Source organism: Centroberyx affinis, unplaced genomic scaffold (assembly GCF_046629955.1).
Source record: "Centroberyx affinis isolate AG114_WGS23_722 - 3 ecotype Tasmania unplaced genomic scaffold, CSIRO-AGI_Caff_v1 ptg003324l_1, whole genome shotgun sequence".
Lineage (NCBI taxonomy): Eukaryota > Metazoa > Chordata > Actinopteri > Beryciformes > Berycidae > Centroberyx > Centroberyx affinis.
The window spans coordinates 156,541-177,923 of NW_027281325.1; the positions used below are offsets into that span (position 1 = coordinate 156,541).

Here is a 21,383-nt window from a genome sequence, read left to right on the forward strand (position 1 = left end):
CCCTACCTACCTGAACTCCCTCATGCAGGTCTACACTCCCTCTCGCCCACTACGCTTTGCCAAGGAGTGGCGCCTGGTGCTGCCACCACAACAAGGCCCTAAGTCTCTAGCCAGACTCTTCTGTGTTTCCTTGGTGGTGGAACGAGTTACCAAACTCCATTCGATCTGCAGAGTCCCTATTAATTTTAAAGAAAAGGCTAAAGACCCAGCTCTTTAGCGAACACCTTCTCACCTGATGGACTGTGTAATCTAAAAAAAATAAATGTACGAAAGCCCTTGTTAAGAGAGTTTAGTTTCTTTGGCTCCTTGTATTTTAGTTGTCAGTAATTGTCTCTGCCCTTTAGAGGACAATTGGGAGCCTATTTGCAGTTGCCCACACTATTCATTTGCCCAATCATTATTTATTTTTCATTGGCAAGATATAGGCCCATCTTTATTAATGCAATCGTTAATGTTATTGGCAACATCATTGTTTGAATACTATATGCTCTAGCTAGTATTACTAGTATTGTACATGTACTTGAGTTTATCGGTATTAGGTCACTGGCCCTTTAAGAGGAACTGAGTTTTCCCAACAGAATCTGTCTGCAGCCTGCAAGACTTCAAGTTACGCCCACTTCAAGTTACGCCCCCTTCTTTCTTAAAGGTGTACAACCCTCCGAGGGCATTCTGGCTTTCATCTGTTTCTCATCTATTTTAATTAGCTACTACGACGTTCAATGAGCATTTAAAACGCAGAATTTGCATAAAGAATGAAGAGTATAACTAATTATTGACAGATCAAAACAACCTGTGATTAAAATAAAGATTTTTGCAAATGATAGTTTACTCCTGGGATGTTGAGAGCCATGGTGGACCGACTGTTGGTTGACTGGCCTCCTCACAGGCTGACTGAGCGACTGACTGGCTCTATGCGTCTTATAAGACTTCAGGATAAGGAGGAATACATTCCAGAGCGCAATTGTGAAAATCAGAAACTTGTTTGACCTTAAAAGATGTGGCGGTGGTGATAAATGTCTGGTTTCAGATGTTTTCAAACATAACGCTGTGCTTTCTAAGATTTTAACATGAAATAGCCAAGAATAACAAAGGCTTTTTAACTTTTGCATCTGCAACTTTAACTATACATAGGAGAGTGCCTTGGCTTTTTTCTTAGAGTTTTACCACATTAGAACAACTAATGAACATTGACCCAAATATTATCTTTGCTTCTCTGCTTTTCTCTGCTTTTTTGTCAGTTTGGAATTGAAGGCAGCAAGGAAACTTCTATTTTTTAGTTCTTTAATACTTTTGCAGTGCACTGACCGCAACTCTCCAGTTGTTTTCTATGTTGTTTGGAATTGAATGGAAGTGAAAGAGACTGGGAGGTGTGGCAAAACTCTTAATAACCCTTATTTGTAGCATATGCATGTGTTTAATTTTGGCGTACGCATGTGAAAACAGTCATAATTAACAGAAATGAACGTAAAGGAATGAAAATTTTTAAAATGAGCCAAAGTGAGAGAGAGAGAGAGAGAGAGAGAGAAAGAGAGAGAAATAGAGACAGAAATGAGAGGTGAGTTGTGTTGACACTGTGTAGAGTTCAAACTGGTTTGGCAACGTTGTATCCTAACAGTCATGCCAAAATTGAATTGATAGAGACAGAGATGAAATTATTACTTCATCTGGGAGTTTTGTCTTGGCTACCAAGGCACTATGATCAGGGCGTTCCTGAAAAAGAGAGCATTGCTCTCAGTGAAACTCCCCTGAATAAATAAAGGTGAAAAAACAAACAAAAAAAAACTAAGTGACAAAACACATTTGTGTTTACATACTTGCATAACTTTTCCTCTGAAGACAGTAATAAGGTCATAAGTAAGTGTTAACTACATTATTAAGTATTCCAAAAGTAATCCAAAGTATTTAGAATACGTTACCTAACTTGAGTAATCTAATGGAATACGTTACAAATTACATTTTAGGGCATGTATTCAGTAATCTGTAGTAGAATACGTTTTAAAAGTAACCCTCCCAACACTGCTAGTTGCTGTAACGCCATAATTTCCCTTCGGGGATGAATAAAGTACCTATCTATCTATCTCGCTCTGCCAAATGGAAAATTGTAATTGTAGTATTTGCAGTATTTCTATTGTATATCATCCTTTCTTTCAGTATTAGTATAGTACAGTAGTTCCAGTAGTAGTATAGTACATAGTAAAACAAGAGCTGTTTTACAAGCAACAGTAAAATAAGCAAATTATCTACAGTAGCCTATGCATATTTTATACTAACAACCAAAGATCCATATAACACAAAGGCTCACTGCAGTATTGACCGCTGCTCTTAGTGTTTTCTTAAGTCAGTGGGACAGAATCTGCTGTTTTGGTGACTTATTCACTTTTGGGACGTGTCTTCATTGTTTTCAGAGCTTGATTGCTCTTAAAACTGTGGCCTTTTCCAACCATCTGCCAGCTGTGGCATTGATAAGGCAATTTGGGCTACCATGACACTTCAACTTAATGTCAATATTAATAGCCAGTTGTAGATCAATTACTCTTTAAAACATGCATTTGAGTTTTGAGCCAACATGCAAAAGCAAGATACAACTGAAAAGTCTGTGATGCTCTGTAGGATCTGCTGCAGACCCTGATCTGGCATCTGTTTCTCTTTCAGTAGTTATTCATGAATCTGAGTCATGGATCATGAATATAGAGATAGTTCAATTTATAATTCAATGTTACTGAAGATGAAATTGAGGACTTTAACTGTTGGTTCCACTTGATGCTTACTGTCAGAATGACATCACAATGAGCTGCTCTGCACAGGGATACACAGGCTCATCTGTACAGGCAGACTCAGGTGAGCCTTATGAGGTCACAATGACACATGAAGCTGAACATTCCATGGATTTGCCAGTAAATACCAGCGTTGAGGCTTCGGTCGGTCACATGGCTCCTGAGACTCACAGAGAACCTCAACACAGCGGAAACCGAACCTTCAACACTTCTTCTACAGAACCTCAAGGAATCTGACCGTCTTGATGACGGTAAGTAAAGACTTTAACTTTCTCTAATTAATATTAGGAAATATTATCAATGTAAAATATTAGAAATGTGGAGAAATGTGGGGAAGTGCACCTGTTCTCTAGCTCTCTGATAACTGAATTTAATTGGAGAAAATGGAATGGAAAATGGAAATGAGTGTAATTATCTGTCCAAAGTAAGCCAGACTGTTCAGGGTGATTTAGTGCACCAGTGCATGCTTGGTACCCATTTTAAGTTTGTGTTGGCCCAGTATTGGTTATCCAATCTTTAAGCCACCTTGATTCTCAGGTTTAACTGTTCTACAGGTCCCATGCTGCATGTCAGTCATAGCTTTGTTAGCACAGAACTTGAGTAGATATAATGTAGTCTGACCCCCCGACGCCGGCGTGACGGAAGTTACTAATGAATGATATTTAATTAATTTATAACTATTCATAACATCAATATTTAGTGAAATATATCTTAGATGGATGTATTCTTTCTGGAAAAGTGGCCTATATTCCATTGCAGCTTGCTTTTTTTTTAAACAAACGTCTGACAAACGATTCCACTTGATTGTATTCCACAAAACATGGGTTTGAAAAATCCATATCCCTTTAGGCCTCAAGAAAATCCGATTGAAAAGTTTCAATATAGCCGTTAATATTTTATATAATTAGTTGAAGCAGCCGGACAGACTCGGTGTTAGCAAGCTACATTGGCTGTGCTTTCTTCTGCCTTGTGTTCCTCCCCTATATGACAGTGTAGAAACCCATTGGCTTAGTCTGTGATAGACAAGCTGGTCTTGAACAAGCAGCCAAAACCACGGGTGAATTTTGAAGCCAGTAAGGAAGTGGCTGAAAGCTGCAGTTCCTCTAATGTCCGCTAGAGGCCGGCTCCAAAAATACTCCAAATCCCGCCCAACTCCATTCATGTCAATGGGACCACAGCTCAACTTCTCACTCAAAATATAAAGTCAATACATTTTTTTGACAAGAGATTATGGTCTCAGTAGCTAATTTCACTTCTTCTAATATGTGTCCGTATGGCGATTTTCAAAATTGCATCATTAACGGGATATAACGGTTATAATAGAGTTGTTTTCCGAGTGATTGTCAGGTCGCTGCGGCACTGTGGGCTTAAAACTTGATTTCACACACAGACACACACACACACACACACACACACACACACAATGTAGCCCTCATTCCAAGTCTGCGTGAGTGCAGATTGACTCAATTTCTGATAGATTTACTTTACACTGGTCATTTTTAGCTGGGTATACACAAAATCCTCATAGGCTAACGTGGGCTATTGGTGTATATTTGCTTATACACTTGACTAATAATTTACTATCACATACAGTAATATAGCAATAGTATCTGCTGGTGTGTAGCTATGGTAATGCTAAGGTGGCACACAAATACAGAATGGGTAGGACTGCCCAAAAATGTGGTAAAGACAAGCAGCAGAGAGATCTAGCTCACCTATACTTGACCAGACTGAATAAAACAGCAGATCAGATTGCTGCAGATATTTCCCACCCTCTTAACCATGAGTTTGGGGCTCTACCATCTGGTTCAGGTTCAGAGGTCCACAGTCTAAAACAATAGAATCAGGAACTCATTTATCCCTTCAGCCGTCACTCAGTTAAACAGGCAGTGGAGACAAGATGGAGCCATAAAAACAGCTAGCCAATTAAATGTAGGCTACTCCAGTTCTACTTCTTTTTTCTTTGTTTTCTTTAAGTTTGCTTGTTTTTACTTTTTTCTTTACTACTTGTAAACCATTTGTAGTTAAATATGCTGCTGCATTATGAGGTGTGCACTTAGTATGCACTTTATCTGGATAAGTACATATTGTATTATATGTGCTGTATAGCATGTATTTTATCATGCTATGTGCATGTTGACAACAAAGCACTGAAACTCTGAAACTGTAATAGTATTATTAGTACTGCACAGTATGCTTTTTTATCGTAAAAAAGGCGATTCCACTTTTACCGTGTGATATGAGTGTGTGCTGAATGTTGAAAGAAGTGCTGTCTGCAGTTTAAGCTGCAAAACAAATTGCCTCAATGAGGACATTAAAGTTTTCTATTCTATAGATACATTTGTGAGACATGGAGATTAAATGAAATGACAATTAGCCATTATTCTTCTTCTCTTCCAGACGCTCATACTGAGCAAAGAGTCCCTCAGGAGGGTCCTGAAAGGGGCCCTCTCTCAGGACGACACACGCCGATACAGCTGCCGGGAAGAACGCCGGCTAGTCTGGAGTCGGCTGCTCAGTTTGATCAGCAAGGTCAAGGTAATCAACCCAGAGCTGCGCTTCACTGACAATCCCAAAGAGGCCACACTGCATCTGAATGTGGAGAACGCACTCTGGATGCTGTCGACTGATTATATGACCATAATGGATATGCTGGAATACGCAAAACCATCCAACTCCAGGTCGGCACTTTGGAGTCGCTTGTTTGTTGCTGTGCCTTCCCGTGCCCCCCAGCAATCCCGTACCTCCCGGGCCTCCCGTGCCCCCCAGACCTCCGGTACCACCCAGGCCTCTGGGACCTCCCAGGCCTCAGGGACCTCCAAGGCCTCCGGCACCTCCCAGGCCTCCGGGACCTCTCAGGCCACAGGTACCCTCCAGGCCTCCCGGACCTCTCAGGCCTCCGGGACCTCTCAGGCCTCCGGGACTTCTCAGGCCTCTGGCACCCCCCAGGCCTCTGGTACCACCCAGCCCTCCCACACAGCCTCTGTCCAAAGAGACATGAGTGCCACGGCTGTGGCACTGGAGGCTGCTGTTATGGAGCTCAGTGGGAAATCCTCTCAGGCCTCTGGAACCTCCCAGGCCTCCGGTACCTCCCAGGCCTCCGGTACCCCCCAGGTCTCTGGGACCTCTCAGGCCTCCGGGACCTCCCAGGCCTCCGGGACCTCTCAGGCCTCCGGCACCCCCCAGGCCTCCGGTACCACCCAGCCCTCCGGGACCTCCCAGGCCTCTGGTACCACCCAGGCCTCTGGTACCACCCAGCCCTCCCACACAGCCTCTGTCCAAAGGGACATGAGTGCCACGGCTGTGGCACTGGAGGCTGCTGTTATGGAGCTCAGTGGGAAATCCTCTCAGGTCTCTGGGACCTCCCAGGCCTCCGGTACCTCCCAGGGCTCTGGGACCCCCCAGGCCTCTGGGACCTCTCAGGCCTCTGGGACCTCTCAGGCCTCCGGTACCTCCCAGGGCTCTGGGACCTCCCTGGCCTCCGGGACCTCTCAGGCCTCCGGGACCTCCCAGGCCTCCGGTACCACCCAGCCCTCCCACACAGCCTCTGTCCAAAGAGACATGAGTGCCACGGCTGTGGCACTGGAGGCTGCTGTTATGGAGCTCAGTGGGAAATCCTCTCAGGCCTCCGGGACTTCTCAGGCCTCTGGCACCCCCCAGGCCTCCGGTACCACCCAGCCCTCCCACACAGCCTCTGTCCAAAGAGACATGAGTGCCACGGCTGTGGCACTGGAGGCTGCTGTTATGGAGCTCAGTGGGAAATCCTCTCAGGCCTCTGGGACCTCCCAGGCCTCCGGTACCTCCCAGGCCTCTGGGACCTCTCAGGCCTCCGGTACCTCCCAGGGCTCTGGGACCTCCCAGGCCTCCGGGACCTCTCAGGCCTCCGGCACCCCCCAGGCCTCCGGTACCACCCAGCCCTCCGGGACCTCCCAGGCCTCTGGTACCACCCAGCCCTCCCACACAGCCTCTGTCCAAAGGGACATGAGTGCCACGGCTGTGGCACTGGAGGCTGCTGTTATGGGGCTCAGTGGGAAATCCTCTCAGGTCTCTGGGACCTCCCAGGCCTCCGGTACCTCCCAGGGCTCTGGGACCCCCCAGGCCTCTGGGACCTCTCAGGCCTCTGGGACCTCTCAGGCCTCCGGTACCTCCCAGGGCTCTGGGACCTCCCTGGCCTCTGGGACCTCTCAGGCCTCCGGGACCTCCCAGGCCTCTGGTACCACCCAGCCCTCCCACACAGCCTCTGTCCAAAGGGACATGAGTGCCACGGCTGTGGCACTGGAGGCTGCTGTTATGGAGTTCAGTGGGAAATCCTGTAGTGTGCCGGCTCCAGCTGACTCAACCACTGAATGTTCAGCTGACATTGTTGTGGTTGCAGATGAAGAGCCATCCCTCACTGAGTTGGCAAACACACTCAGGATTACCATTGAAAGAGCTGAGGCCGCCATGGCTTTGATGGAGACAAAGTCAGTCATGACCTCAGACAACTTTGCCCCAGATGATGAGGTGGCAGATGCCACCAACTTGGCCACAAACTGCCTTGGCAAAACCAAGGCAGTTCAGTCGGACGACAGCCAAGTGATAAAGCCAAGGGCTGAAAAAGAGATGGGTAGCAGAAGATCTTCCAGAGGACTCTGGAAAACCCACTCCAAGAGGGCGAAAAAAGAGAATGGCAGCAGAGGATTTTCTGGAGGACTCTGGAAAACCCACTGCAAGAGGACCAAGACTTGCATCGAACAGGAGGACGATGATTCAGACTGCACTGATGAAACCCACAGCTTCTCAAAGAAGAAGAAAGGTGTCAGGAGATTTTTCAGAGGCCTCTGGAAAATTCTGACCTGCACCACTGACATTGAACAGGAAGACGACCATGATGAGGTTTACTTTGCCGCAGACTTCGCTTGGAACGTCACAGTTCAAGCCCCCGGCCAGAGGGCCAAACCAAAGATGTCCACCAAACAGGACGAGGACGCTGCTTCTGCCTTCTGTGATCAAACCCGCAGCAAGTGGGCAAAAAAGAGGAAGGGCAACAGAGGAGTTTCTGGAGGACTCTGGAAAACCCACAGCAAGAGGGCGAAGACTTGCATTGAACAGGAGGATGATGATAATTCAGACTCCAATGATGGAACCCACAGCTTCTCAAAGAAGATGAAAGGTGTCAGGAGATTTTTCAGAGGCGTCTGGAAAACTCTGACCTGCACAACCGATATCAAACAGGAGGACGACCACGCTGAAGTTTACTTCGCTGAAGACTTCGCTTGGAACGTCACTATTCAAGCCCCCGGCCGGAGGAATTAAACAAAGACGTCCATCAAACATGAAGAGGACGATGCTTCTGCCTAAGCCACGGAAAGAAGAATAAGGGTGTCAGGATTTTTCTGGACTTTTCTGTCCTTCATGCCTGACCCTGAACAGTAGACCACTATGCTGAGGTCACTGTTCAAGCCCACAGCCAGAGGGATTAAACAGGCATCAAACAAGAAGAGGATGATAAGACCTACAGTGGAGATTAACATCGTAGAATCATACCTACCTCCATCTGTTTTCCTCTTCAAAATAAAATCAATTCACTTCAATTCAATATACATATTACTTTGCTGATTATTTATTATTTTATATATTGTTTTTTTTATATGTTTAATTTACAACCTAGTGCACTATGATGGATCAATGAGACATCATCTTGAAAAAGTGATAATACAGTAATACAGCATTGATCTTTACTCCCAAATATAATATAATCAGTGTTGGGAGGGTTACTTTTAAAATGTATTCCACTACAGATTACTGAATACATGCCCTAAAATGTAATTTCTAACGTATTCCATTAGATTACTAAAATTAAGTAACGTATTCTAAATACTTTGGATTACTTTTGGAATACTTCAAAATCGTCTTGCTGAGCCCATTTGTCTGGGTCACTCTGAATGTAGTTCACACTTACTTATGACCTTATTACTGTCTTCAGAGGAAAAGTTATGCAAGTATGTAAACACAAATGTGTTTTGTCCTGCGACTGATACTGTCTAAAGAAAAATGGCATCCACCAGAGAACAAAGTCTTCAGTTTTCCTTTCCCCTCTCTTTAATTTCCACAGCATCAGTTAACCGCAGCATCAAGTAGAGTAAAACACATTAGACAAACATTAAAGAAAAAAAATAGTCATTTAAAACTAATTTCCTGCATTTCTACACCACCTAACCTCTTGGATTAAGTCAAGAAACAGCCACCCTGTATAATGTTAACCAAAAATGTAAAATTCTGTTATATTAGATTTCAGCATTGAGGTGCTTACATTCACGATTTTGCATAGGCATACTAACCTAAAAACCTTTTATTGTGAATCGCGAGAAAGTTTCAGATCGACAGACACAGAGCGCCCCCGTAACCATAGCAACTCACTCTCATCCTGCCTGAGAGGAGAGGGAGAGACAGAAGAGCTGCTGACTGAGACTCTGAGCAGCATGCATGGGAATAAATTACAATATAATACATTTGTGTTTATTTCTCGCTATTCAGATGGTCTGAATAACTCTCTGCTGCTCGGTGCTGCTCTGTCTCCTCTGTCCTTTAACTCCATGTTTGGAAGTAAAATGTTCTTTATATTTCCATGTCAAAAACACATTCCTGAGAGTGTCCTGCTGTCAGTGTCTCTTTTCGCGTCGTGACGTCATCGGTTATGAATTTGTTTTTCACTGCGTGAGAAAATGGATTGTGAAGGTGCCGGATCGTCCCGGCCCACTTTAACCCCTGTTTGTAAGTCAAATGTTCTTTAGCCTACTACAGAACAGAAAATCTGAGTTTTAGTTAATTGTACTGTATTCGGTATCTACTGCATTTTGGGGCTGTAACAGGTTTGGTTACTTTGATCATATCTGTAAATACTAGAGTGAAACAGACTTATATTCTGTTTTATCAAGGGCTAAGAAAGTTTTATCAACAAGTGCTGTTTTTTCATTGTTTTGCACTGGCCTGCACACCCTAAAAAATATTAAAATGGAAAGTAACTTGTACTTTGAGTAATTTATTAACTGTAATTTAGTAATTGTACTTTTACTTGAGTATAGATTTTCAGTACTCTACCCGCAACTGCTCATCACATTGGAGGGGTCAGGCGTTTTTTTTTTTATTATTTATTAAAACTCGCTTGTGTTAATAACGGGATTCGTAAACAGTAACAGTTTTTAGTCGGACATTTCTAACTGCTCAACACTCTAACATGAGTTAAGGTGATGCAGAGCAGAGACCGCCATGTTGCTGCTGGACACACTGTCACAAGTCCTGTCCGACCTAATCCATCATATTAGTGATCAGATATCAGCAGGTTGGGGAGTAACGGAATACATGTAACGGCGTTACGTATTTAAAATACAAAATATGAGTAACTGTATTCCGTTACAGTTACAGTTTAAATTGGTGGTATTCTGAATACAGTTACTGTCTTTAAAAATAGATTACTTGAAGGGATTACTTTATTTGTTTGTTTTGTTTTATTTGCTCTAAAATTCATATGAGGCACGCATTTCCCATAAACAGATTTAAAAAATGTGCAACAAGTTGTGTGCGCACGGTGCAGCTGCCACACCACAAGACAACAGCAATGTGGAGGAGACACACACATAGGTGTCATTTACACTGGGGATGCTGGGGACATGTCCCCACCACTGTTTGAAATGGTCCATTTTGTCCTCATCACTTTTTAAAAGCATTAACATTACATTATGAGTCAAACCAACAAACATGCATTTCTATCTTTTGTTGCACAAACAAGGAAACATAAGTTATTTCAACTAAGCACCTTAGTTGTCAACTAAATCACTAATTTTCTAACAGGACTGAGTGGAATGCATTCATAAACAAGAAATCACTTTAAAAAAAATATATATAGTATTTATTTTGACCTCAACAACTCTTTTTTTTTTTTCCAAATCAGAGTTCAGGCATTATAAGATTCTTAACAACATGCAGAAAAATGCCAAATCTTAAAAGATTTTTTCAAATTGAGAATCCTCTCCTCCAGGATCACAGCAACGTCAACGACGTCCTTGGCGAGCAGGTCTTGTTCACCTCCAGGCTCTTTAGTGATGAAGAGTAGGCCAACGTCCACTCCCTTCACAGCTTCCTCCTCCGAATCAGTAGCCTAAAGATCATTATGTATTAAATTATTGTGTGTGTACCATTTTCCAAACTTCATCATGTAAAGACTCTGGCACAACAAGGACAGCATTATGATATATCCTCAAATTAACACCAAATGACTACTCCGAAGGAGAGCGATATGATACATTTTTATATTAACACAGAGACTAGAGTTAAAACCCTTCAACGAGGAGAGAAAACACATGTCCTTTTTTCATGAGAAAATAAATAGTTGTAAGACACAGAGTCTATATGTCTTTTTTTTATCACTGTCCCTCATTGTATTGTGTAATGGCCGTTACATCCATTGGGTGACAGTGCAAAAAACAAAGTCCACCACAAGACTGTAAAAAAACAAAAGTCGACTGGTGCCGCTCCATGGTCTAAAACATCCCTCATCTTAACATGGAGTGTGAATGAATGAATGACTGACTGAATTTGTAGGTAAATAAAATATTTTCAATTTCTAGACAGTTGATCACATGTACCATCAAGTTATAGGTAAATGTCATGTAGATGTCATGTAAAAACATGTTTGCTGTAAAGCTGCCTGATTAGGGTATAAAAGCTAGTGCTGTAACTATATAAACAATGGCTGACTTAGTTACTGTTCTATGTAATGTTAGCAACATTTACTGAGTTAAAAATATTAATTCTGTATAGTCAATGATAAGTTATCCTAATCGCCTGATTAGCCAACAGAGAAAATAGAAACTGGAGAGGGTTTTTGTGGTCCTTGAAACTCAGTTTTAAAGAGTGACTACACACATGGTCATTTTGGTGCTCTAGTGGTTGATATATTGCCCCACACCAGTCTGTGATGTCAGAGTACCTTTTTTTTTCTAGACAGAAGTATACTGACATCACAGATTGGGGTGGGGCAGATTGTGGAGCAGGGTGAAAATATCAACCAATAGAGTACCAAAATGACCGTGTGTAGTTAATCTCCACAGTGCGTGTGCCGTGGCTGTTCACTGTGTTTTACTCACTACCATTCAGGAACCTGCTGATTTTATTTTCTAGTCATATTATGCTTCAGTAAACCAGAAATATTAACATTTTACCTTTAAGAAAAAATAAATTCCATATGCATTTCTTAGTGTGCCCTTCAAAAGTGTTATGTGTAACGCACCTCTCAGACTTTGTGAAGTTGGAGGGATCCTTTCTCAGGTAGTGAGGCAGTCCAAGCAACACTGCAGCTCTGCTCTTCTGGTTGGAAGTCTATAACACAGAAGAACAGTAAAGGAAGTCAAATCAAGACCTGAAGATGGAATGTAAGCATGCTTGTGTAGGTTATTTTTGACAGGATAAGTAACAAGAAGGTAAATAACAAAATACACAGGAGAAAAACACCTCAAACAAACTAAAGTCTGTCTGTCACTGCTCTAGCCGCACTGTAAACACAGCTGGTGGACCTAAGCATCCGCAACCAGAACGTGATTTGAGCACCGATTGAGAACACACACGCAACTGAGCCAGCAGACATTTGTTAGTTTCTGATAATCACAAGGTAACATCGCCCCACGCTTACAAGTGATGTCACAACTTCAATCTCTGTTCAGTGGTGAGAAAGAATTTGATTAAGATCAGACTATCCTTACTTGAACATCAAGGGACTGAAGCAGACTGTGAAGCTTGGTCCTGCTGCTGGCTCACACTCTGTACAACTCCAGCAGTGTTGGAAAATACTTGTCAAGTCCATCTAAGAAAGACTGGTGGAGATCAACAGAAACCAGAACTCTGCAGCAATCTGCAAAGAGAACAAGAAACTTCATCCAACAGGGGACAGGACAGGCTGCTCCAGACCACTCAATATGACCTCCAGCTGTAAAGAAAACAAGTCAATGTCAGATTGATATCTCCATATCTTGTGTAATTTCAGTCAAATCCACAATGTCATCCACAGCAAATACAGAATTACTGTTAATAAACTAAATTCAGCCTTTTAACAAATAAACCATCACTGACTAATATCATGCAGGGATAGACAATAAGTGAGAGAATTTTATCTTAATATCATCATAGATTAATTTAAACATCAATGCACTGACAAAGGGTGAAGCTTTGTAATGCAGCAGTAAACACATTGTTTTATATTATATCCATGTTAAGCTATCTGTTGATAAGCTTGCTAGATAAACAGTGGCTCTGTCCCAAATGGAAGAAAACATATTTTTGGTAGCATTTCTTGGTAGGAAGTGAAACTTTTCACGTTTTAGGTTGTCTCAAATGTATAGGATCCATAGAAAGCTTCCTTTCAAGGGACCTAATTTTAGCCAATTTTGAGGGAAGCATGCCATGGTTCCTTTAGCAACTCTGATATCCCATAAAATATTGCGACCCTGGGGGAAGAATTCATATTCTTCACTGTAGTGCAGTCAGTTGTTTCTAGAAAATTAATAAAATCGCAGCAGATGTTTTCCTCGTTGCCCCGGACTGGTTAACGTTCCCCAGCTGGTTACCGGTCAGTAAAAAATCGGTAACTTAATCAATGAGGGGCAAGGAGGAAAATGTTCTGAACACAAATCAATGAGGAAAGAATTCTGTAGTTAGCTAGCTAGCTATAAATAATATGAGGATTTGGCAACAATTTTAACATTAGGTAGGATGGCATTGCATGTTGTAACTTACAAAAATATTTACCTGAAATGATTTGCTCTGTCTTGCTGTCCTCTCAAACTGCAACGATCCTTTTTTCTGGATGATGCATGTGGAGCAGGAGGGTATGTCCGTGTGGGCGTGTGTGGGTTGTCCAAGGCAGTTTTGCAGGGGCTACTACTCACACTTAATTGAGTCAACTCAGCAATTTAAGTTACCTGGACAGTTCTGATTTGACTGATGAGTTGACCACATTAAAACTTAAAATTTCAAGTAGGCCCAATGTTTTAGTCATTTTTAGTTGAACTGACTAAGGAAAAAGAATTGAGGTAACTAAAAGCCCAAATTCGTTTTTACATTGTGAAATGAACACGACATGTTAACAGCAAATTACATGTTGGTGGAATATAAAGTGTTAAATTTACGTTTTTTGGGGAAATTAGATTGTTGCAACGGCAAAAGTAATATGATTCAGCAGGGAAAAGGATATAGAATATATGTGCAAAACTATAAAAAGAAGTAATAGAAATAGGCAAAAATAAGAAATGGATACTAACATTGGGTTATTCTCTCAAGAAGCACAAACTCTTATAATGAATAACTGTCAGCATTACAAAACATAACCGCGAAAAGTAACATTGTGTCTGCTACCAAGCCTAGAGAGGATTACTGGAGGAACTGCCTGTCATTAGGACACAGTGGGCAAACTCTCCATCAGTAAAATATTTTGTGGACACACGAGGCTGTAAAAAGATTTTCTATTCATAAAGTCGGCCTCATGTTCTCCAGGGCTGCGGTAATGGAATATGAATGCAACAGCCTACATTGAAGCAAACACTGTCAGGAATCCAAAGAAAAAGAAGAGCAATTAATATGCAACAGTAACTTTATTACTGCTGAATCATATTACTGCTGAATCATATTACTTTTGCCGTTGCAACAATCTAATTTCCCCCTGGGGATCAATGCTTTCAAGCTTAGACAAACCGAGACAAAGATATTTTATATGTGTTTATGTTTACATTTTATTATTATTCTCATGGATGTTTTCCTATTTTTATAAACAATGAAACATAGACATTTATCATTAATTTGTTTTCTGCATTGTATATGTGTGCTTTGGCAACATGTACTCCGGTATTTAATGCCAATAAAGATCATATGCATTGAATTGAATAAAGAGAGAGAGAGACAGAGAGACAGAGAGAGAACACACCAGTAACACCAGATTATGGAGACACCCGTGGCGCTACTGCAATTTAATGTCGGATGCCAGCCGCAATTTACAAATATGAAGAAGAAGAAGAAAATGCTGCATTCAAAGGTGTCGAAAATATTAATTTTCAACAAAGTGCCGAATATACTAGTATAGGACAAGGTGGATGGTGTGAATTTTAACGTCAGCTCTTTACCGAGATGTGATGTTTGTAAGTCAATGCAATAACTGATGAACTGATGACAACATAAACTATGCTATTATTAGCCATTCTATGTTAATAATTTATATTTTATTAATTTACTACTTATGCCACAGAGTGTCTCTGTACCCCTTCATTTCTAAGCTAAAATAAAAGCTACAAATGTACTTTTGCTATAGAGGTCCTTGTGTTATTTCCGACAAAAAAACACCCGAATAAAGCTTCAGGTTATATTTGCGAATGGGAAGCTCGGAAGTGGGAGCTTACACGGAACACCTGAAGGCAGCACGACAAGACGCCATGCGCACTTCCGGTTTGAATCCGATTGGTCCGATTCAAAATAAGACCGCGGCTGTGTTGTGTTTAGACATACTAGCTACACAAAGGAATTTTATTCTGTTTCAGACCTTAATGTTATCGAAATACCTGCCACGTAAGTCTGTTTTCGTATTAAACAACGTCCTAATGGGAATATCGTCGTGGAATTGTCATTTTGTCAGCTAAGTGAACGGACATTTGTTTTATTTAACCCTGTGAGCAGTATCAGTTGACAGGTGCGGTTGCTAACGTAGTCAGCTGAATTTCCATGCTAGCAAAATGTCCCGTTCTCTTCCCTGTAGAGAGAACGTCGCGCCAAACTGCTGGAAAATCTGGCAAATTAATGTGACAGTGTCTATTGGCAAACGACCTCATAAGGTATGACCTTTTTATGAACCATCAAGATCGAGTCGTCATTTCGGCATACATCCAATACACTGAGCAACACTTAAAATCGTAACGTTTAGAATTGGCTCGCCTGTCACTCCACCAAAATATGCCATGGAGGGGTGTAGCGAGCGGTGTGAACCAAATCTAAAAGTTGATTTTTTTTTTTATTTAAGTGATGATACTTGGTAGACAATTTGTCAGCCGAATTTACCAGAAGACTCCAATCATTCGTAAAGGGTCTTAATTCATTATCTGCGAGGTGTGTACGTTTGCCGACAGCCAATGCAATACTAAATTGCCAGATTTTCAAAGGCGTTTGGCGTGATTCTCTCCCCATAGAAGACTGAACGTATCTGCTAGCTTGTTGAACTCACTTAACATTAGCTTTTGACGTAGCTAAGGAGGTTAGTTAATGAACATATCATAACTAGTTCACTGGACCTTTGCCTTCCCTTTTTTGCTATTCAGTGTTCACTCTCTTGTCCGTTTTGATTTGTCACAGGATGATGGAGTCGTGCTTTAACAGTAAACCCGAAAGACCAGAACCTGCAGAGAGCGACGATCTGAAGAGAGACCTCTCCTCAGAGTTCAGCGCCTTACCAGACTCACAGGTGTTTAGCTGTCTAGAGTTAGTTGCCTCACTTATGAACAACACCACCTAACATTATCGAGAGACACGGTGACGTTGGTGATCAAATATTTGCAGTGTTGCCTCCAAATAGTTTTGGAGGCAACACTGCCTCAAAAATGTGTAGAATTACAACATATCCAAAGGAAAGCACCACAACTATAAAACCAGCAGAGACACAATTTGCCAAACAGCTATGTGGATTAGCCATAGATGCATGTCATGTTATTTATTTATATATTTATTTATTTTTTATTTTTGCTTGATTTTTAGATTAGGTTAATGAAATGATAGGACTGTATTTGCAATTTTTAGTTGGTCCATCTAAAGATGACCACCATGGTGCACCGGTCAGGTTACAGGAATGATACATTTGCATGTGTAGTTCAATGTTCCAGGGAATTTTTTGAATCACACAATTATGATTGAGCGTTTAACACTGAGGGATTGTGGGTGTTGTAGTCTTGGTTGCAATAGGCCCTCCAAATGTTGTTTGATTACCAGACAAAGGGGTCAGCAGAGTAGCCTAATTACCTCCGCCAGGATGTCCGTCCGTCTGTCTGTTAGCAGGATATCTCAAAAAGTTGGGCACGGATTTACACAAAACTTGGTAAGAAGGTTGGTTGTGGGCCATGGAAGAACTGTTTAACTTTTCATGTCAACTGGCCTGGAACCTATCCCAGCATGCATTGGGCGTAAGGCATAGAAACACCCTAAACAGGTTGCTATTGAGACTCAATTTAGAGTTTACTATTCACCTGTATCTTTGGAAACCCATGCAATCTCTACGATTGGTTTTAGTTCGGGAATCAAACCCCCTTCTTGCTGTGAGGTGACGGTGCTAACCATTGATCCGCTGCACCGCCCTACCGACACGCCAGCCATGGCCAATATCTACCAGCGTTTGACTGACAGCTGGTGTCATTTTCCACCCTGATGTGTAGTGATGGGACAATATATCAAAATTCAATATCGCAATGCAAAAAAGTTACAGTATGCATTGTGAGGCAGAAAAATGCATGGGGATATTAGCTCCATGGTAATCACAAATGAGATGCTTGACCATCACAGTTTCACAAGCTCTCCATCCAAATTATATTATTTGCACTTTGTAATGACATTTTTAAATTGTTGTTTACATTCTAGTGAGCTAATGCCATCGCTAGAAAGATTTGTGGCTCAGAATTAAACATAATTTTGCACATAACTTTATTACATCGTATCATGGTGTATTGAATCATGAACCCCTTATAGTGTATCGAATTGTATCGTGAGGTAAGCGGTAAGCTTATCGTTCCATCCCTACTGATGTCATGTCGTCATGAGACAAACCTGGCAGCTCCAGTCTCAGTGAATTGGGAGACAGTTCATGGTCCTGAGGTGATTTCACTGTGAATTGGGCATATTTTCTGCCTTAAGCAGGTTGACACTACATTAACATGCAGGTTTGGTTGTTAAAGGTACGTGTCTTGCTCAGGGTCACCTCAGCGGTAATTGTTGAGGGACGAGAGAGCGCTGTGCATTCCAGGTTTTCCCAGTCAGGCTGATTCAAACCGGCAACCTTCTGGTATCAAGCCTGCCTCTCTAAGCTTCAGGATGCATGGTACCAGCCTGCAAAACCACCGGAACAGGTTTTATCTCTGTAATGTCGCTGGTACGGAGCTCTCAGCCGCCAACATTACTCACAGTTTAATGTTCTGATTGCTGAGACGTCTTGTTTGTAAATTAACTCCTGAGAGGAAGGTGCATATTCTCTCTCACAGAGCCTTTTTTCAACTTCAATTTCTAGGTTTAAATGTGTTTACTAATTAATTCTGGTTAGTGTTGAAGTAAAAATCTTTGTAAGGAGCAGGGTCAGAAATTAATGAGGCCTTGGGGCAAAAATGAGTTCATAAAGTTCATAAAATAGCTGTGAAATTAAAACTAGGAGGCAAAAAACACCCGTGATAATTAACCTTGATAAAAGTACCCCTTTTCTTTTGCATTGTTCACTTTTTTGGCTTATTTTTGTCTGTTTTCAAATATTCATGCATCAGTGCGACTAGCCAACTACCGTCCTCGATGGGCCACCACAGGTGGTGTGTGGCTGGTGACTGGTTGATTCTTTCCAGTTGTTCTGGGCAAGAAAACTGGAACGATTTTTGATCAGAAAACAACAAAATACGCGGCATCAAACTTTAGAAAATGTTGTTAATTTAATTAAAAAGTTAATTTCTTAACCTGCCAGGAAACTGGCTTTTGTTTTATTTTAAATTAATAGTAATAATTTGCTCCATGATATTGTTTGGGAATGTGGCTTTAACCTTTTGTACTCCTTACTGTTGGTTGCTTGCAATCTTTGTAATCTAGGAACTTAAATTAATTCTACTGTTGTCTATGTAACTCATTGCAAGTTTTACTCCAGATAAGACCCTCAGCTTAATGCCAAAAGATGTTGTGTCACTGAGGAGTTGATCAGTTCATCTTGCATGAATGAGAGTTGTTTTTCACTTCACTTTCCTCTGTCTGTTTTTGATGTAATCTGAACATGTGCAGCATTCCACCCTTGAGGAGAGAGAGCACCTGCAGGTTTACCTCCGCATCCGACCCTTCACCTCAGCAGAGAGCGATAATGGCGAGTCACAGGTAAAACTGTAGGTTTAAATGTAGTAGGTTGAATCTTAAATAATCACAGCTATAGAATGGCCTGTGTGCATCTGTCTGTGTAGAGTTAAATATCGAGATGTCAATCGATGCAAAACATTTGCACAGTCGTCTGACAACAGAAACAGAAAGATATGTCAGTGACAACGCCTGTATTGTGTTATATAGTATTTTGAAGCACAAAATAAGTGATCACAGACACAGTTAATATTGCTGGCAATGAACTGAGCTATACCCTGCGGAAGTACGGCAGCAATGTTTGTGAAAAGGTCTATCAAAGTTCGGTATATATCACAATACAAAAATGTGATAATACGTACCGCGGGCCGGGAAAATGAATCACAATGTGAGCTCCATTTTATTCTGCTGTAGTAATCACAAATGAGATGGCTTGCCCATCACAATTTCACAAGCTCTCCATCCAAATTCTATTATTTTCACTTTGTAGTGACATTTTTAAATTGTGTACATTGATTGATGCCAATGCCATCGCTAGAAAGATTTGTGGCTTAGAAATAAACATAATTTTGAACTCCTTATCATGTAGCGAATTGTATCGATGTGTCATGAGACAAACTGGCGGCTCCATTAGAAGCAACTCGCAGCTGTGCAGAGGGCACATGCATTGCATACATACATGTACTATATAAAGTAATAAATAATGTTAATATCTTGTCTGTGTGTTTTTTACAGGACTGTGTCACCATCGAGCCTCCTGATACGGTTCTTCTGAAGCCGCCCAGTTCATCGCTGTCAGCGAGGCTCAGTGACAAACCACTTCCACAGACTGGGCAGCGCTTCCAGTTCTCACAGGTTTGTCTCGGTGGCAACTGGCATCTAATAACGCCCCAGCAACACTGAACGTCTGTCAGGGCAGGAAACTCACTTTAAATCTACTGACCATAGGGAGAGAGAGGCAGGGACTGTGTTGATCCTCGAGGGTAATTTGAGTCATCGCAGCAGCAAAGAATAGGATATAGATAAAAATGCACTATAATAAAAATATATAACAGATGCAGTCTTTTTATGATTATTAATAAGGTGTATATTCTGGATCAAAATAATTGTTACTATGCTAGCAATCTACGCATTATGCTTATTTGCAGTTTAGAAATTTACAGTCCAGTGCAAGAGCATTTACGCAGCGTGAGCAAATGTGCATCAGTCACTGTTCACGTTATCAGTTTTACTGCTGGAAGCAAATGTGTTCAGAAATGTATACTGGCTCAGAGACAATCTCGGAGCCCATCGTCTATCCGTCTGACGACGATTAGCCTCTGGGGGGGACGTCTACGACCGGATTGTTTCACAAGTTTTTTAGGTCCAGACGACATTTCGGCTAATCTCTATAAATAGATATCTGCATATGAGACGTCGTCTCTCAACTCCAACTCCATTCTCGCGTCTCAAGTTGCTAATCGGACTGTAAACAATGACCGGCGCACGGAAGAGGAAGTCTTGGCCCGGATGTCCGCTGGCTACACCGGAAACCCCAAAATATTGGCCGTCGCCCCCAGAGTCTAATCGTTGTCAGACGGATAGACGATGGGTTCAGATTGGCTCAGAGATTTACAGGCTGTGTGCATAAACACAGATGGTGTAGAATAGGTAGGCTGTTATGTCTTTCTAAAATTTGCTTTTGTTTGTCTTGTGCTTTTCCTGTTGATCAGTTAGATATAGTTAGGCGCATTCTCTGTAAAGACTTTTGAGACATGCTTGTGATGAGGGCTACAGAATAAACAAACTTGAACTTGAATGAGATCAGATTGTGCCAAGCAGGACAGATGTACAGAGTCCAGAGCAGAAGAATGGGGCATTGGATTCCAAAACCATCCATTTTCACTATTTTACCCATCAAGTATGAGTTTTGGTATAGGACCTCTAAATGATGTCTGGTTACCTGCCAAAGTGGCTGGCAGACTGGGCTAACTTGCAAGCCGCAGTCAGTCAGCTTACCAGCATTTGACTGGTGTGAAATAGTTAAAGGTTCTAGAGACCAAGACTCATTAAAACATGTAAATACCCCAAAGATTGTGTTTTTACATTTTCAGAATTTGTGTGTAAATCACACATGAAAAAAGTGATTAATGAAATAATTAGGATTTGGACTTGATGTGGTCATCATTGATAAGCATATCATTCTGAGTCCAGTCACCGGTGCGCTTGCAGAATGTACAAACCAGTTGTTGCCATGCAGTGTTTTCTTGACGCCGACAGGTGTATGGTCCAGAGACGAGCCAGAGAGAGCTGTTTGAAGGCACCGTGAAGACTCTGGTCAAAGACGTTCTGGAAGGAGGAAACTCTCTGGTCTTCACCTATGGAGTCACCAACGCTGGGAAGACGTTCACATTCTTGGGTCTGTTCCACTCCTTCATACATTTAAGGAGGGCTACACAATTAACAAAAAGAAAATCAGTTGATTACTACAGTTCGCAAATCAAGAGGCTGCTTTTTTTTTTCTTTTTTTTGTCTCTGAGG

General features: G+C 41.8%; 1 protein-coding gene and 1 long non-coding RNA gene across 2 annotated transcripts in view; one reads left to right on the forward strand and one right to left on the reverse strand.

Moving 5' to 3' along the window:
- Nucleotides 1-10,782: 10,782 nt before the first annotated feature.
- LOC139660494 (uncharacterized) lies at nt 10,783-12,723 on the reverse strand. The gene is made up of 3 exons (XR_011696556.1): nt 12,512-12,723; nt 12,043-12,131; nt 10,783-10,911 (listed from the first exon to the last, which is right to left on the reverse strand). It is a non-coding gene; the product is annotated as an uncharacterized lncRNA (long non-coding RNA).
- Nucleotides 12,724-15,263: 2,540 nt separating this feature from the next.
- Nucleotides 15,264-21,383, forward strand: part of kif20ba (kinesin family member 20Ba) — an 81,776-nt gene continuing 75,656 nt past the window's right edge. The window contains exons 1-5 of the mRNA XM_071538660.1: nt 15,264-15,359; nt 16,137-16,245; nt 18,798-18,887; nt 19,599-19,718; nt 21,123-21,261. Of these exons, the coding sequence (XP_071394761.1) occupies nt 16,138-16,245; nt 18,798-18,887; nt 19,599-19,718; nt 21,123-21,261 (457 nt within the window). The 5' untranslated portion in view covers nt 15,264-15,359; nt 16,137. The remainder of the gene's footprint in view (nt 15,360-16,136; nt 16,246-18,797; nt 18,888-19,598; nt 19,719-21,122; nt 21,262-21,383) is intronic.